This window comes from Molossus molossus, unplaced genomic scaffold (assembly GCF_014108415.1).
Source record: "Molossus molossus isolate mMolMol1 unplaced genomic scaffold, mMolMol1.p scaffold_m16_p_19, whole genome shotgun sequence".
Lineage (NCBI taxonomy): Eukaryota > Metazoa > Chordata > Mammalia > Chiroptera > Molossidae > Molossus > Molossus molossus.
In genome coordinates, this window is record NW_023425354.1 from 44,064,061 (window position 1) to 44,081,623 (window position 17,563).

Here is a 17,563-nt window from a genome sequence, read left to right on the forward strand (position 1 = left end):
GTGTCGAGCCCCAGTGGAATGGACCACTGGTTTGGTGGGTTGTGGCTCAGCTGTCATGAAGAAGTCATTCACAGCCCCGCCATGGCCTTTCTTCTGGTGGGAGAGGGGGAGCCTGGTAGGCAGGGGGGCATCGAGTTTTGGGGAAGCCCCCAAATCTAGGTCAAATCCAGATTGCCTGATTTGGGGGGTAATTAGCTGGGAAAGGGGGTCATCAGCCAAGCCAGCACCTCCTCACACAACACAGGAAGGATGGATAACGTTTGTGGGACTGGGCCCCACGTGCCCAGGAGGAAAACAAGCTCTGGGGAGAACCCCTCGGGCCCTGGCACGCACCTTCTCGATCATGACGGCATAGATGCCCATCTGCTGGAAGCCACGGGTGTAGTAGAGCATGTTGGTCCAGCCCATGGCCAAGGAGAACACCATGGAGGCCACGTACTCCTTGCGGTGGCAGAAGTACAGCACCACGGTCCCCAGCATGAACAGTGACTGCACAAAGCTGAGGGGAAGCCACAGGAAGCTCTGTCTAAGGGCACTGAGGGGGCCTGGCACCCCCACAGGCTGGGAGACCCCAGCTGTCTGGCCCTCTCCTCAGAAGCACATGCCACAGGCTGGCTGTCCTGCCTCCTTTAGCCCGTGATTCTCAGTGGGAGCAATACTGCCCCCTCGTGGGGGCAAAGGTTGGCTTGCGGGGGGGAGTGTGAAATCTTATGCTTTTTATACATAAAGCACAGATCTAAATACAGTACATAAAGAGCTCTACAGTATATATGTGGTATTAAAATTTTATGGTAGGGGCAATTGGAAAAAAGTTACCTAAAAAGGCTGAGAACCACTGCTTTGGCCCCAACAACTTTCCTGCCCAGTCCCCAGGAAAACAGCCTCGTGGACAACAGCGAACCTAGGAGGGTCCCAGGCCCATGAGGAGGGACAGGCCATGCTCTTCCTGGCCCCAGGTAGCGTCTGGTGGTCACACTCTCAAACACAGGAGCAGGGCCAGGGAAAACGTCCCTCACCCCCTTAGTCCTGTGGGGGTGCCCAAGTCGGGGCCCTGGACAGGGTGGAGGACACCTGGATGATTCTACAACAGGGTCTGCTCCGTGGTCCTTTCTTTACTTATTTGTCCCAGGCTTTCTTGCTCATCATGACCTCCTCCTGAGCGTCCCCCCAGCTGTATTAACACTGTAGACCACAACCACCACCTCGCCTTGCATCTGTGTGAGAGAATCCAGCAAAAAGAGCTGCCACTGTGCTGTGAGTCTGTTAAAAACAGATGTCAATAAACAGCTTCACAGACTGAAGTTCTGCTGAAAAGAAAAACCTCTACATTTTCCAGAGGCCCAAGTAAGAACTGAGGCCAGTTGAAATAGGTAAAGGGCTGCCTTGGGTGGCAGATAGAGTCCCCGTATGTGAATTTTGGAAGCTGGGAAGCAGTGGACAAGGGGAAACTCACTTAGCAGACCCAAGAAAGCCGAATCTGAATCATTGTGGGGAACGCTGAGAACCAACTCTTTTAATCAAGGAGCCTCAAAAGGCTTAGGGACCTCTTGAGGGAAGGAGACCAGAGACCTCAAATGAGAAAGAGTGAAGGCTTTGTCACCAAAGAGGAGGTTTTTGGACCCAGTTTCATCAAATACCAGTGAAAGCATTGGAATTTTACCAAAAACAGATTGTGACTACAGAAAGCCCTCTTCTGCACTCGGTTCCGAAAGCCGGCGGCCAGACTTCTTCCCTCCAGGTCAAAGACTGAAAAGATGCCATAGACTGACAGTGGATCTTCTCCAATAAATGGTTTATCTAGATCAGCTTATCGTGAAGCTCAAGATGGATAAGCCCTATTCACACATTTAGAGCTTCCAAACAGCTTTTAGTCCTTCACTCTTACTCACGAGCAGACATCAAAGATTTCCAGACGTCCTGAGGACAGGCTCTAACATGAAACAGAGAACAAGACAACTATATAGCCTAAGAGAGACAAAAGAAGATATTGCATCCATAAAATAAGGATAGAGTGCTGTGCTGGCCAGCGTGACTCAGTGGATTGAGCGTCATCCCATGGACTGAGAGGTACGGGTTTGATTCCTGATCAGGGCACATGCCCGGGTTTGCAGGCTCGATCCCCGGTAGCAGGTGTGCAGGAGGCAGCTGATTGATGTTTCTCTCTCACATCAATGTTTCTATCTCTCTCTCTAAAAAACAAAAAATCAATAAAAACATGTTGTTAAAAACAGAATAGAGCCTGGGCAGTGTGGCTCAGTGGTTGAGCATCGACCCATGCTCCAAGAGGTCACTGGTTCAATTCCCGATCAGGACACATGCCCAGGTTGTGGACCTGATCCCCAGTGGGGAGCAAGCAGGAGGCGACCAGTCAATGTTCCTTCTCTCTCTCTCTCCCTCTCCCTTCCTCTCTCTCTCTAATACCAATAAAGAAAAAATTAAAATTAAAAATAATAATAATAATAGAATTTTAGAAGAATAGAATGTAAATAAAGAACAAGCTGAATTTTTTTAAAGAGTGGTTGGAAATGTAAAACATGATTTCAAAAATAATAAACTCAAAAGAACGGTTGGCAATTAAAGTTGATTTGAACTTCCCAGAAAGAAGAATCAAAGATAAAGAGATAGAACATAAGTGAGAAAATATAAGAACTAGTTCAGGACTAGATCAGGAGGCCTATATATATCAAAGAAGTTCCAAAAGAGAGATCAAGAAATAATTCAAGAAAATAGTCCAAAAAGTAAAGGACAGTCCAGCCAGTGGTTGAGCATCGACCCATGCACCAAGAGGTCACAGGTTCTATTCCCGATCAGGATGCATGCCCAGGTTGTGGGCCAAATCCTCAGTGGGGGGCATGTAGGAAGCAGCCAATCGATGTTCTCTCTCATTGATGTTTCCATCTCTCTCTCTCCCTCTCACTCCAAAATCAATAAAGGAAAAAAAGTTTTTTAAACAAAGGACATAAATTTCCAGATTGAAAGAACCTACCAAATGCCCAGAACATTGGATTAAAACAAATTTAAATTACAACACAAGTTTCAAAGCCATAATGGGGAAAAGGAAAAGAAGATACTATAGATTTACAAAGAGAAAAACCACAACAGGTCTTAAAAGAGGATCCAGAATCTGAATGGCTCTAGGCTTGTCATCTATAAAACTGGAAGCAAGGAAACAATGGAGAAATACCTTCAAATGTTTCAAAGAATTTTACACCCAACCAAACTATCCATCAAATATGAAGGTATAGTACAAATATTTTAGCCCTGGCCGGTTTGGCTCAGCAGTTAGAGCGTTGGCCTGCGGACCGGAGAGTCCCAGGTTCGGTTCCCGCTGAGGGCACATACCTCCATTGCAGTTTGTCCCCGCCCCAGTTGGGTTGTGTGAGTGGCAAGCACTTGATATGTCTCTCTCACATCAATATTTCTCTCTCTCTCCCTTCCTCTCTCCTTACCGCTCTATCTGAAGATAAATGCAAAAAAAAAAAAAATGTCCTCGGGTGAGGATCAAATTATATATATATTTTTTCAGATGTGCCAGATTTAGAAGAAACTTGACTTGCCCCTTCCCCACTATGTGGCTTCTTTCTTCAGTTGAGAATGTCCTCTCCCAAAATGAAAAAGTAAATCAGGAAAGAGGAAGATATAGTGTTCAAAAAATAAGAAATACAACCCAGTGGAGAGGCAAGAAGGACCTCCAAGGTGCAAGGGAACACGGGAAGTACCTTGGGAGCAATGTATGCAAAAATCAGGTACTGTGCTCTCTACCATTATTCCAACTTTTTCACCAGATGAAAATACTGAAGGATGTGCTCGAATAAAACAAGGAGGACAATCAAGAAAGGCAGGAACTCTAACCCGGGAAGAAAGTAATGAGAATTCTAAGGCTGGCAGCAAACAGAAGTCCCAGGATCACAGCTAAGCAGCCGGCCCAGCGAACAGCCAGCCCAGTTAGAAAGACAGGACAGCACTTCAGGCAAAATCCCTCAAGGGAAATAAAACCAGGGAGCTGATCATAAAAATTGATGTCACTGATTTTGAGGAAAAGTGTATTGAGAGGCTTTGAGATGTGTGAGAAGAATTAGCCATAAGTACAAAGAAAACTAAACGAATAAAAACAAGGTTATTATTTACTTTAGGTGAGACAGAAAGAAAGTACATATTATAGTATATTGTGAAGCTCAACTGCAAATAGCAGTTGCAGAGACCTAAGACTATAAAGACTGAATACTGATTAAAACAAAAATGACTACAAACCACATTGGATGGCTAGAGGAGGGGAAGAAAAAGAGAAGGCAGTATAAGGATGCTATATCCCCGTCTACCAGATGCATAAATATCAGAAGAAAGAGCTACAAGAATGGAAGCTGATTGTTCCTGGGGAGGTGGATTGCAGGCAATGGGAAGAGTTGGGACAGGGAACTCATATACTGGCTATAAGCTTTTCAGCACTCCTCACATTTTTACCTATGTACATGGGTAGCTTTGGGAAATTAAATTTTTTAAAAAATTTAACGTGCCCACAATGGATCTTCCCAGGACTAGAATCAAGTTTACCGCTATAACGTTATGTGGAAGAACATTACCTCTCTTAGTAAAACAAATCAGCATTGTGCGAACCCTATAGACCCTGCCCTTGAATCTGCCCTTTGGGACTAAAGTGTAAGCGTCTCAAGATTATAGGAAAAGGATAGGGTTTGTGAGTCCGAGGGACAAGCCAGCTGCAATAGGGTGAGAAATCAACTCCTTGCACTTGCCAGGAATAAAGGGAGAGGGCCCAGAAGCGAGGGGGACCTGGGGATCCGAGCACAGGCCATGAGTTGAGGCCCCAGGAGAAGAACCCTTTGCTAACTGAAAGCCCCCTTTGTATCCTGGGCCTTCTAAGAGAACCTCACAAGGTTCTGGCTTATTTAGGAAGAAAGGAGGTTCCCTGTGACACCCACATTGTTTTTATAACTGTTCTATTCATCTGTCTTCCCCTAAAGCAGTGATTCTCAATCCCCCCACCCAAGTAGGGACATTTGGCAGTATCTGAAGACATTTTTGATTGTCAAAAGTGGGGGACAGGAAAAGAGCTTCTGGCATCCAGTGGGCAGAGGCCAGGAACGGTGCACAGGACAGCCCCACAACAGAGAACTGTCCAGCCCTAAATGTCCATACTGCCCAGGTTAAGAAACTCAGCCTTAAAGATCGGAAATTCCATGAAGGCAGGAACCATGTCTATTTTATCTTGATATTCCAGGGCCAACTGAGTGAATGCCGGACAAAAGGATAGAAAAAATGAACAAGGGGTACATCTAATTTGGACTATAAACCACATGAGCCATGAAACGGGTCTAGAATTCCCTAGCACCTGGTTCAGACCTGGCGCAGAGCGGACCCTCGGGATCCGTTCACCCCCGCGATGTTTACCGAGCGCGTTCCATCATTCACACCTTGTGAGGTCCTCCTATGTTCCAGGCTGAGTGTATGTGAGAGAATGAGTGAGAGCTGATTGCTATAACCTCAGGCCTGGGCCCGAGGAGGTTGTCTGCTACTGAGGCATTAGAGCCAAAGGGTCACTTACAAAAGCATCTCACTGTAGCTGTCCACAAACAAGGACTTCAGGGACGGCTGCCTCTGCAGGAAATACTGAATCTGCAGGTAAATAGACAGAAATATCCCAGGGAAGGTTAGATGTGGCTCGGTGGTGAGTGCCCAGATGCTTCTACTGTGGACACGGGAATGTGTCAAAGCAGAGATTACGAAGGGAGTAGAAGCGCAGGGGTCAGCCTCATGGGGGTGTCACATGACTTGGTCTGGAGAGACTTTTACAGACAGAGTTGCAATGACAACTATACCGAAAGGCAGGAAAGGCAGGAAGAACCACCGCCAAACATTATCAGCTGCTGTGCTTGAATGACAGGGCTGGGCAATCTTTTTCTTCTTTCTAATTTGTGTTTTTTTTCCACTTTTCTTCAAGTACGTATTACAGTAAACATTTTTCCATCAGGTTAACCAGTGCTCTCCACCCTGAGAATATTCTGACTGGTGCCCATGGCCCTGCTGAATGCTGGCGGCTGGGAGATCCTCTCCAGGACCCCCCCATGCTCCCCTAGCCTCCCACCTGTTGATCTGCTTGCCACAAGTGCTGTTGGCCTATTGCACGTACTACTGTGGCTTTGTCTTTACTGTCATATAAACTATGAGTGCGAAAATAAAGACAGTTGTTTCTATGAAGATGGAGTCCAATGATTTGGAAAGACTCTTTGAAAGTAAGTTACTATGTCCTGGCCAGTTTGGCTCAGCAGTTAGAGCATTGGCCCACAGACCAGAGAGTTCGGTTCCCCCTAAGGGCACGTACTTTGGTTGCAGTTTGTCCCCAGCCCTGGTTGGGGTCATGTGGGTGGCAACCACTCGATGTGTCTCTCTCACATCCATGTCTCTCTCTCTCTCTCTCTTCCTCCCTCTCTCCCTCCTGCTCCATCTCAAGATAAAATGCAAAAATGTCCTCGGGTAAGGATAAGAACAAAACAAAACAAAAAAGAAAGTTACTATGTCCTGACCGGTTTGGCTCAGCAGTTAGAGTGTTGGCCCGTGAACCGATGAGTCGGGGGTTCGATTCTGGTCAAGGGCACATACCTCAGTTGTGGTTGGTCCCCTGCCCTGGTCAGGTCGTGCGGGAGGCAACCAGTCAATGTGTCTCTATCACGTCGATGTTTCTCTCTGTTTCTCTCTCTCTCCCTCCCTCCCACTCTATCTAATGATAAATAGAAAAATATCCTCAGGTGAGAAATAAAAAATAAATAAAAAGTGAGTTACTAGCCCGGCCCATGTGGCTCAGTGGTTGAGCATCGACCCATGCACCAAGAGGTCACAGGTTCAAATCCCGATCAGGGCACATGTCCAGGTTATGGGCCCGATCCCCAGTGGGGGAGCATGCAGGAGGCGGCCAATCGATGTTCTCTCTCATTGATGTTTCTATCTCTCTCTCTCTCCCTCTCTCTTCCTCTCACTCTAAAACCAATAAAGAAAAAAAAATTTTTTTTAAAGTAAGTTACTAAAAAAAAATTGAATGGCCCTGGCCGGTTTGGCTCAGCAGTTAGAGAGTCCGCCTGCGGTCCAGAGAGACCCGGGTTCGGTTCCCGCTAAGGGCATGTACCTCGGTTGCAGTTTGTCCCCGGCCCTGGTTGGTCGTGCGGGTGGCAGCCACTCGATGTGTCCCTTCACATCGATGTTTCCCTCTCTCTCTCTCCCTCCCACTCTATCTGTACAAAAAAATGGAAAAATGTCCTCGGGTGAGGATTAAAAAAAAAAAAAAAAATTGAATGTAGCTTAGATCAAGGGAAAAAATTACAATATATCAAATTATTTGTGCATGTAACAGTGATCCCACAGTCAAAGAAAAGGCTGCTCATATATTCAAAGACTGACCAAGGAATATGCAGCTGTGCATTTTCAGTTCAAATAAAATGGTTCCCGTATCCAGGTAGATTTCTTCTATTATTCTGAGCTTGAATGGACTGTTTGGATTAATTAAACAATGACCAGCCATGATCCTACCTCTTAGGAGGCTTCCCTATACTTCTGTAATTAAAGATTACATCCGGTGGAGATCCCTGACTGTCTGTCTTTCGGAATGATGGCCTGCGGGGGCCCACTGGGCAGACACCCACCCTCCTCTTATCTTCACCTACGCATCTCTCAGTTCCTCAGGGGGGGCCATGAGCTGTCCCATGAATTAAACAGTGAGTGAGCACTGAGTGACTCTCCTGGCTTTTTGTTTTGGTGACAATGGAAATTCAATGTGGAAAAGAATGCTTACCCCTCGGAAAAAAAAGTAGATTCCCCCTGATACAGAAAGAATTTCTCCCATGACTCGGAAATAGTTGCCGACGGTGTACTGCAGCTTATAGGGGGGCTGCAAGGTGCAGAGAAGTTAGTGACTCTGTTCATTCACTCTTCATTCAACCATTCATTCGACAAACATTTGCCAGGTGCCAAGCTCTGTGATTCAGACCCAGCCTCTGCCCGAGAGGCTCAGCCTCCATCAGAAGAGAGACACACATAAAAACAATGCGCTATTATGAGGACACCCATGTGGACGCTCCTCTGTGGGGCCTGATTCCCCAAGGGGCGGCCTCCAGGTGCCCAGCAGAGCATCCTTCCAGTGTTGTGCTTTCTCTTGGACAAGTCCCAGCCCTGAGTTCCGCTGGGAGGGGGTGATGGCGTAGGTGGAGGCACCCTTACAGACCCAACGCCACACGCTCCCCAAGGCTTACAGTGAACCCCGGTCTCCCAGGCCGGTCAAGGTTTCTTGTGGATGGTGGAGAGAGAGACGTCCTTGTGTCTCAGCCACCACTTCCCGACGTGGTTTCCTTCTAGCCTCCCACAGATGCTTCCTCAGCACTAGTTCACTAGCCTATCTTTTTACCACGTATCTCTTTTCTCTTGGAATGAAGTCATTAAATGGTCTGAATAGGTAGACAGAGGTCAGGTTTACCTAACTAGAAAGCTGAGTGTATAAATCAAATTTACAAGCAAGGCACCCTGGAAATAGAAGCAACAAAATTAAGTGTTTAAGTACTAAATGGAAAGGACTTCATTCGGAAACTCCAGGGAGTCTACGTTTCCCACAAGAGGAAAAGCATCTGGTCTTAAGCTGACTGGATGGATGGTCCAGAGCCTGCAAAGAAGAAGTGCTCAGGTGTGTGTCCAGGGAATGACTAACGAGCGAGGAGTGAACAAAGTGGGCAGGTGAGCAGGATGGCAGTGGGCTTAGGGCTCGTGCCATCCCATGACGCTGCGGACACCAGCCGAGGGGAGAGCTGCGTCCTGAGCCCTGGCTCCTGTCTGTCCCAGTGCAATCAGGGACCTCAGCCTCGCGGACCAGGAGGCTCAGGGAGCAGCTGAGAACAGGGGAGAGGACAGGTTTCCGGAACAGCCCGGGAGAGCAGGGAGGGAGTCCAGGGCCCAGCCTGGGCCTCAGGTCTTGGGGGAAAGCCCACCCCACCCCAGCCCCACCAAGCCCGAGCCTCAGGCCGCACCAAGCCGTCCACAGGCCTGTAGTAGGCGACCGTGGTGAAGATGATCATATACAGGCAGTAGACGAAGAAGTTGAAGTAGAAGATGCGCTTGACAAATCTGTCCCACTTGTCCTGCAGGAGTCGGTTCAGCGGCTCCACCAAGAGCATATCGTGGCGATTCTGAGGGGAGCAGAGAGGAGAGGCTCACACCCGCACCAGGAACCACCCAGCCGTCCTCAGCCCGAGGCCTCCTCACACCCCCGCCTCTGCGCAGGACGGGTCCCAGGTCTGAGCCGGCAGGCCCACCCTCTGCTGCTCCTGGGCAGCACTGAACGAGTATAGTGAACGAGGGGTGAAGCTGGACAAGTGGCCCTAAGTGCCCCTGACACTTAAGAACTAACAGGTGTTGCCCGACATCCAATGCCCATTTCCTCGAGTACCTCACTCATCCTTGTTGTTCCCAGATCATGGGAAGAGGCTGGCCCAGGCAGTCTGGCATGAAGCTGCTCGCTGGGGGCTGAGGGCAGGTAGGAAGAGGCCTCTGGGTTCCTTATTTCTCACATGTCCAGCCCTGGTCAGTCTCCAGCCACTGGAGACTGAAGGCAACTACAAAGCCTTTCCTGCGGTGGGAGGGGCTGTGCCTGGGATACCATCATTACGTGTGCTTTGGGACAAAAGTCTGGTATCCAGGACACCTCTGTTGAAGTTCAAGTATCCCTGGGATGGATGAGCCCAAACCAGGGCATGCTATCCTTTCCAAGCTGTCAAGCCCAAACCCAGCCCAAACTTGAGCTCCCCTAACGAGATCCCTGTTCAGCGTCTTCTTGAATACCTTTGGGGATGGGAAGCTCCCTGCTGCCTCAAGCAGCCCGTAGAGAAACACTAACTTTTGGGAAGATCTATCTCTGGAATAAAGTTTGTCTTCTCTGCTTTCCACCCGTGATCCAGCTCCGCCCTCCGGGCCCAGCACTGCACTCCCGGCCCGAGAGCCTCTGGAGACATGAGATGGCAGCCATGGCACCTGACCCCCTCTTCTCTGAGTCAAACACCCCTGTCCTCCAGGTTCCACGTGGCAGCCGGATGGGAGCCGACAGGTCAGGCTGCCCCTCCCCTGGACCCGCCCCTGTACACACAGCCTCTCTTCACTGTGAGACACCGGGCAGCCGCTTTATCACCAACAGCAGAGACCCCAGCCCCGGGCCAGCCTCGGGGCACCTTAGGAAGAACAGACAGGGAAAGTGGCCTTCTCAAAGTAGTGGTGTCACTGAGACCCGCGTTTGGAAACCAAATAATTAAGATGCCCACCTACACAAAAGTGAATTCTAGATAAATTAAGGAGACAAACATAAAATACCTACAAAGGAGCTCAAGGAAAATATTGAAAGGTATGTGTGTAATCTTGAAGTGGAAAAACCCCTCCAAAGCAAGACAAAATCACAGAAGTTTTTTTTTTTTTTTAAGTTTGGTCCGGTTGGTGTGGCCCAGTGGATTAAGCATTGTCCCTTGGACTGAGAAGTCCCAGTTCGATTCCCGGTCAGGGCACATGCCTGGGTTGTGGGCTGGATCCCCATTAAGGGGGCGTGCAGGAGGCAGCTGACCCATGTTTCTCTCTCACATGGATGTTTCTCTCTCTCTCTCTCTCTCTCTCTCTCTCTTCCTCTCTCTCTAAAAAATCAATAAAAACATTAAATAAAATAAAAACACATTTTAAAAAAGGTTTGGGTGGTGAACATACAATACAATAGGCAGATGATGTATTATAGACTTGTATACCTGAAACCTATATAATTTTATTAACCAATGTCACCCCAATACATTCAACTAAAATAAGACATCAATGAGATAGCATTTTTGGTTCCATGGACTTAAAGTAGTTTTAAAAAATAAAGAGATTGATAACACCTAGGTTGGCAAAGCCAAGGGTAGCTGTGTACCCACTGGTGGTGGGCAAATGCATCAACAAAGTCTTTTTGGAGGACAATTTGGCAGTAGCTATTAAAATATTAAAGTGCCCAACCAGTGTGGCTCAGTAAATTGAGCGTCATCCCATGGACTGAGAGGTCCCGGTTCAGTTCCGAGTCAGGGCACATGCCGGGGTTTCAGGCTCCATCCCCGGTTGGGGTGTGCAGGAGGCAGCCAATCAATGTGTCTCTCTCATATCCATGTTTCTATCTCTCTAAATATTCAATAAAAACAGCCTGGCTGGTGTGGCTCAGTGGATTTCTGGTCAGGGCACATGCCCAGGTTCTGGGCCAAATCCCCAGTGGGGGCGTGCAGGAGGCGGCCAGTTGATGTTCTCTCTCATCGATGTTTCTCTCTCTCTCTCCTTCTCCCTTCCTCTCTCTCTAAAATCAATAAAGAAAAAAAATTAATTTAAAAAATCGATAAAAACATATTTTAAAAAAGAAATTTACAAAAATGTACATACTTTTAGACTTGGCAATTCCAGTTCCAGATACCCTTCACAGAAGAGATCACAAATCCACGCCACGTGGCCTGTAGCATCGTAGTAGCAAAAACTGGAAATAATTCAAATGTCCTCCTATGGACATTTTCTCCCCAGCCCTACTGTGCAATGCTATGCAGCACTGCATTTTATTTATTTTATTTTATTATTTTATTTATTTATTTATTTTATTTTTTTATCCTCACCCGAGGACATTTTTGATACTTTGTTCAGATAGAATGGGAGGGAGAGAGAGAGAGAGAAACATTGACGTGAAAGGGACACATCGAGTGGTTGCCACCCACATGACCAGTCAGGGCTGGGGACAAACTGCAACCGCGGTACGTGCCCTTAGCAGGAACCGAACCCGGGTCTCTCCAGACCGTAGGCCAACACTCTAACCACTTAGCAACCGGCCAGGGCTATTTTATTTATTTTTTAATCCTCACCCGAGAACATTTTTGCATTTATCTTCAGATACAGCAGGAGGGAGAGAGGGAGGAAGAGAGAGAGAAACATCGATGTGAGAGAGACACATCGACTGGTGGCCACCCACACGACCCCAAACGGGGCCAAGGACAATCTGCAACCGAGGTACGTGCCCTTAGCGGGAACCGAACCTGGAACTCTCTGGACCACGGGCCAATGCTCTAACCGCTGAGCCAAACCGGCCAGGGCAGCAGCACTGCATTTTAAACGAGGCAGACCCATAGGTACTGATATAAAACTGTCTACATGACACATCCTTAAGTGAAAAAAATTGGTTGTTCTACATTATGTATAGTATGACCCCACTTGTGTAAACCAAATGAAGTGACATGTTTTTATACAGATAAAGGGAGGATTCTTTCTATCTATGTACTTCTGATTTAATGTTCTATGAGAACATCATTCTGTATTGTTTGTATGATGAAGGAAAACATTCAGGGGGAATGAATGGGTTGATGAGGCTGCAGGACCTAGACCCTGGGCGGCAGGTTTTCATTGACGACTTGGACCAGGGGCAGGGTGGGATGGGGTGTGGTGAGACCCAAAGCCCTCCCTGGGTCCCAGCCAGGCCCACTCACAGGGGTCTCACTGCTGCTGTAGGCGATCACCTCCAGCACGGAGTTCTTCTCGCAGGTGTCGATGCAGGACAGGTCGTAGAGCGAGGAGTGCACGGGCCCGTAGGCCCACTCTGTGAACTTCCTCGACAGGTGCCTGCACTCGGGCTCCTGGATCTCCCTCTGGAGAATATAGGCCAGGACCTGTCATGGGACACAAGAGCCCGTAGAGACCAGCCTGGAGCCCCGCCACAGGCTGTGTCCCCACTGGGCCACCAGCGCTGCTTCAGAAATTATTCTGCTTCCCAGCGCAGTTGGAGACCCCACCCAAGCACCTTACTCCATCCAGCAGCCTCTTGACCACCATCCAGGTCAACATGCCACTGCCTCAGGCCCCAGCTGCAGCCACATCGGACCCATCAAGTGATCACAGCTGGCTGATCACATCCATCTCACCCTAGGCTCAACCCACCCTATCCCCAGGTCCCAGCATCCCAGTCCCTCCCTGAGTCTTGTTGGTGATGCTCAGAGTTAGAAATCAGAAATGGAGCCCTGGCTGGTTTGGCTCAGCGGTTAGAGCGTCGGCCTGTGGTCTGGAGAGACCCGGGTTCGGTTCCCACTAAGGGCACGTACCTCGGTTGCAGTTTGTCCCCGGCCCTGGTTGGTTCATGCAGGTGGCAACCACTCGATGTGTCTCTTTCTCATCGATGTTTCTCTCTCTCTCTCTCTCTCTCTCTCTCTCTCTCCCTCCCTCCCACTCTATCTGAACAAAATATGGAAAAATGTCCTCGGGTGAGGATTAAAAAATAATAATAAAATAAAATAATAAATTTTAAAAAAAGAAATCAGAAATGGTGCCCTGGCCAGTGTGTCTCAGTTGGTTGGAGCGTCATCCCATACAATGAAAGGCTGAGGGTTCGATTTTCAGTCAGTGGCACATACTTAGGTTGCGGGCTCCATCCCTGGTTGGGGTAAGTACAGAAGATACTGAATGATGTTTCTCTCTCTCTCTCCCCCTGTTTCCCTCTCTAAAAGATCAATAAAAAATGTCCTTGGGTGAGGATTAAAAAAAAGAGAAATGGTCACCTGTGGACTTGGGGTGGTGAACACACAATAGAACGTGCAGGTGATGTGTTATAGAAGTGTAAGCTGAAACCTATATAATTTTATTAACCAATGTCACCCAAAAAAATTCAATAAAAAAGTAAATAAAAATAAAGTTCACAAGAGCCAACCATTTAAATAAAAGTATCCTTGCCCTGGCTGGTTTGGCTCAGCAGTTAAGAGTGTTGGCCTGCGGTCCAGAGAGACCGGGGTTCGGTTCCCGCTAAGGGCACGTATCTCGACTGCAGTTTGTCCCCAGCCCTGGTTGGTCGTGCAGGTGGCAACCACTCGATGTGTCACTTTCATGTCGATGTTTCTCTCTGTCTCTCTCTTCCTCTTTCTCCCTCTCACTCTGTCTGAACAAAAAATGGAAAAATGTCCTCAGGTGAGGATAAAAAAAAAAAAAAAAAGTATCCTTTGTGATACTTTAATGAGATTAAATGCTTATGTTTACATTTAATTTTGCTTCCCAGAAATTAAGACATCAAATGAGTCTAACGATGGAGAACTTTTTTTTTTTTTTGGCCAAACCATTTACAGTGATAGAAAGCCAATTCGTCGCTGCCTAGAGTGGGGAGGGCAAAGGGGTAGGCAGACGCTGCAAGGGACCAGCAAGAACTACTGGGCAACAGCAATGGTCTGTATGTTGACTGGGGTGATGGTTACAGCTGTATATCTACTTATCGAACCTCATCAAATGGAACACTTTAAATGTTTTCATTTGTTTTATGTAAATCACACCTTAATAAACTTGATTTAAAACTGTAAAAAAAAAAGAAATAGCCACATGTGCACTGCTGGGTTCTGCTCGGCTCTCGCAATTCCTCTGCTTCCTCCACGTCCCCAGCCCCACCCCTGCGGGCTGCTGTGCCAGCATCGGGACTCCCCACAGCACCCGGCTCAGCACCAAGCCCCTCCCTACCCCAATCTTCCCGCTGCTGGCGGCCAGCGCCAGTGGCGTGAGCCCCTTCCTGTTGGTGATTTCCTCCAGCTTCAGCGTGTGGTGGAGCTTGGCTCCCAGGATCAGAATCTCGTTGTACATGCTCGTCACAAACTTGGTGTTGTCAGCGGTGTTGTCGGCCACTTCCACCAGCGCGTGCAGCACTGTGTTGCCCACCGAGTCCCGGGCACTGATGTCTGCCGGCTGCCAGGAATTCTGCAGCAAGAACTTCACGATGCCCAGCTGGTTGGTGCACGCGGCCAGGGAGAGGGGCAGCTCACCTGCAGGCACACAGTGGGCCTCGGGAACGGATGGCCTGGGCCCTGGACCACCCAGCCTCTCCCTGTCTCCACCCCAAACCTCCCCTCAGCCATCATCAATAAGTCAAGAGTCTGCCATGTGGTCTCCCTACCAAAGTAGAAGCCAGGCCGCCCTTTGGTTTTCTTAAAGAAGTCCCCATTGGCCGCAGCCTGGACGTCTGCCCCATTCTCCACCAGGAGGGTCACCAGGGCCATGTTCCGCCTCTCGATGGCAATGTGCAGCGCTGTCTGGCCTGTGGAGGGTGCGAGCTGTTGGCTTTGTGTTCAGGTCCTGTAGGGGGCACCCAGACAGGTGCTGGGCGAGGACCTGGGTAGAAAGTGGCAGATCACCCCCCAGAGTAGAGGAAGCCAGGCCAGGATCCCGTGAAGGAGTCCCTGAGGCAGGACTAGAGACCCCCAGAAACAGAGGACACCAAACTGGAAGCTGGAGGAGTCAAAGTTGCCCAAGGGCAAGGAACAACAGCAGAGAGGGAGGCCAACAGTTGGAGAGGCCAGGAACACCAGGCGCACAGAGGGGAGGATGGGCCCCTCAGCACCAGGAGAAACCAAGCCAGCAGGGTGGGGAGCCGAAGACCCCAGGGTCAGGAGATGCCAACTTGGTGGCTGGGACAGGGCGTGAGTTGCTCAGAGACTTGCCTAGGCACGCCTGTGCCCTCTGGGCTGACCCAGCGCTCCTCACCCTTGTAGTAGTTGTCTGTGTAGCTGGCGTTGACAAGCTCCTTCAGGCTGTCCGTCTGCCGGGCGATCTCCAGGAGCAGGGGGATGGTGCTGTTCTGCCCATCGTGCAGATTGAGCATGGCTTTCAGCAGACAGGTCTTCCCGGTCTCTGGGTCTGGAGACAAAGTGAGGGTCAGAGCAGGGCGTGGCGGCTGGGACCGCACCCGGAACCCGGCCATCTCGGGGGCCACCTTTGAACTCGCTGTCCACGAGGTGCTTCTTGCTCTTCTGCAGGAAGAGCAGCAGGCTCTGCAGCTCCTCGCAGTTATTCTGAGCCACGGCTTCAAAGATCTTCCTGCGGTCATAGAGCTTGAAGCTCTTCTCCGTGCCGGCGGGGACGGAGTCCTGGGACGACTGCCTGTGGGCCAGAAAACACCCTTGTCTCATAAGCTGGGCTCCCCGCTTGGGCCTGAGGCCTTCGGAGCTTGTCGGGGAGCATGCTGAAACTCCAGGGCACACCAAAAGGACAAGACACATGATATACGACCCACCCCTCCATCTAGGTAACTGCCCAGGAAGTGGATGTGACAGGGAACTGGGGAGGGGGCGCGTGCCCCTGTTCTGTCCCTCCCGTCTGTAGGCACCATCTAGAAAGTCTTTACTGCCACCACTTCCTCCAACACTCAGGCCACCTGCTTGTCTGCCTGCTCGGGAGCTGGGGCTCAGAAGGTAGTAGCCAGGAGGGGGCTGGGGGCAGGGGTTTGGCTGGCTCTGCTAACTCAAAACCCATCCTCACGCTGCCCCGGAAGAAAGCCAGCCCGCGTGTTCTCCCTGTCTTGACTTGGAGGAGGCGGGAGGGCTGGTGGGCTCCTCGCGGGAGCTGTTCCGTACTCTAACAGCATCCTGCCCTTGAGCTTTTGGCTGGAAATCTACGTGTTTGAGGCTGGTGAGCATTGTAGGCCTGGGCAGCTGGAGATCAGCCGGCAGCGAGGCCCAGCATCCATGCAGCACCCACTGGTGACCTTGTGTGCTGAAGGTCGTGTGAGTACAGATGCTGGAACAGGCAACCTCTGGGGGCTCCCAGGCTCCCCCGCTCTGTGACCTGCAGCCCATAAGCTGGAGTACCACAGGTGTCTCCATGGCTGGGGCCTTAGCCAGCTGGCCCCTGTGGGGAGGAAGCTTACCTGGCACATGTGAGGCCATCCCCAGTCCTTTGGAGGATGACAACAGGACTGACTGTGATGGCCGGGCAGGACGCTGGCTCACCTTCCTCGTAAGAGCAGTCCATAGGAGAAGCTGGCCGCGCTCCTGGCTGTGGGGAAGATGTTGGGCTTGGTTGGAGCTGGCCTGGAGTTAGGGTCCCCATCCAGGGGGTCTGAGTGAGAGTCCACTTGTGGCATACCCTCAGACTCCCCTAAGTCTGAGTTCCCCCATTTCTTCATCCTTGCCCAAGAGGCAGCCTGCAGACAGCCACCAAGATCTGGTTTGTCCCCAGCTCGAGGACTGCACAACGCTACCAGCTGCCTGCCTTCCTTGCAAAGGCCCCTGTGAAGCAGGACATCCCAGAGGCCCAACAGCCTCTGGAAGCTTTCCCTGGTGCTGTACCTCCTGCCCCAGAGACCTCAGTGGCAGCCCCGGGGGCATCAGCCTCTGGGAGTGGACGGGCACCCAGCTTGGAGTCCGCAGGCTCTGGGGGACGTGGATGGGTCCCTCCTCTTCTCTGGGCCTCCCTTGCCTCGTCTGCAGGCTGCGGACCCGCCGCTGCTCAGCATCCCTCCGAGATCAGAATAAGGGAATCCGTGGGAGTGGCTGTCCTGGCTGTGCCTGCCGGGCAACTCGGTGATGCGGGAGGCTCCGCCGGAAGCCCAGCCGTCTGCATCACCGAAGCAGGGTGGCTGCCACAGACCAACCTTCACATTCCAGCCTGCACAGGCCCCGCCAGCAACCCCACCGGCAGCCCCGCCCGCACGTGCCTTTGCTCTTCCACCTGGCTGCTGGGACCACTGAGTTTATAGAGGATTTTTTACGCTTTTTGTCATTTTTGTGAAATGAGG

General features: G+C 50.2%; 1 protein-coding gene across 1 annotated transcript in view; it reads right to left on the reverse strand.

Annotated features, from left to right (window-relative positions):
* Positions 1 to 16,951, reverse strand: part of TRPV1 (transient receptor potential cation channel subfamily V member 1) — a 28,470-nt gene extending 11,519 nt beyond the window's left edge. The window contains 11 exon segments of the mRNA XM_036269058.1: positions 334 to 499; positions 5,561 to 5,631; positions 7,799 to 7,894; positions 9,021 to 9,179; positions 12,513 to 12,692; positions 14,515 to 14,813; positions 14,945 to 15,085; positions 15,532 to 15,684; positions 15,761 to 15,927; positions 16,694 to 16,813; positions 16,815 to 16,951. Coding sequence (XP_036124951.1) covers positions 334 to 499; positions 5,561 to 5,631; positions 7,799 to 7,894; positions 9,021 to 9,179; positions 12,513 to 12,692; positions 14,515 to 14,813; positions 14,945 to 15,085; positions 15,532 to 15,684; positions 15,761 to 15,927; positions 16,694 to 16,813; positions 16,815 to 16,951 — 1,689 coding nt within the window.
* Between the last annotated feature and the right edge of the window lie 612 nt (positions 16,952 to 17,563).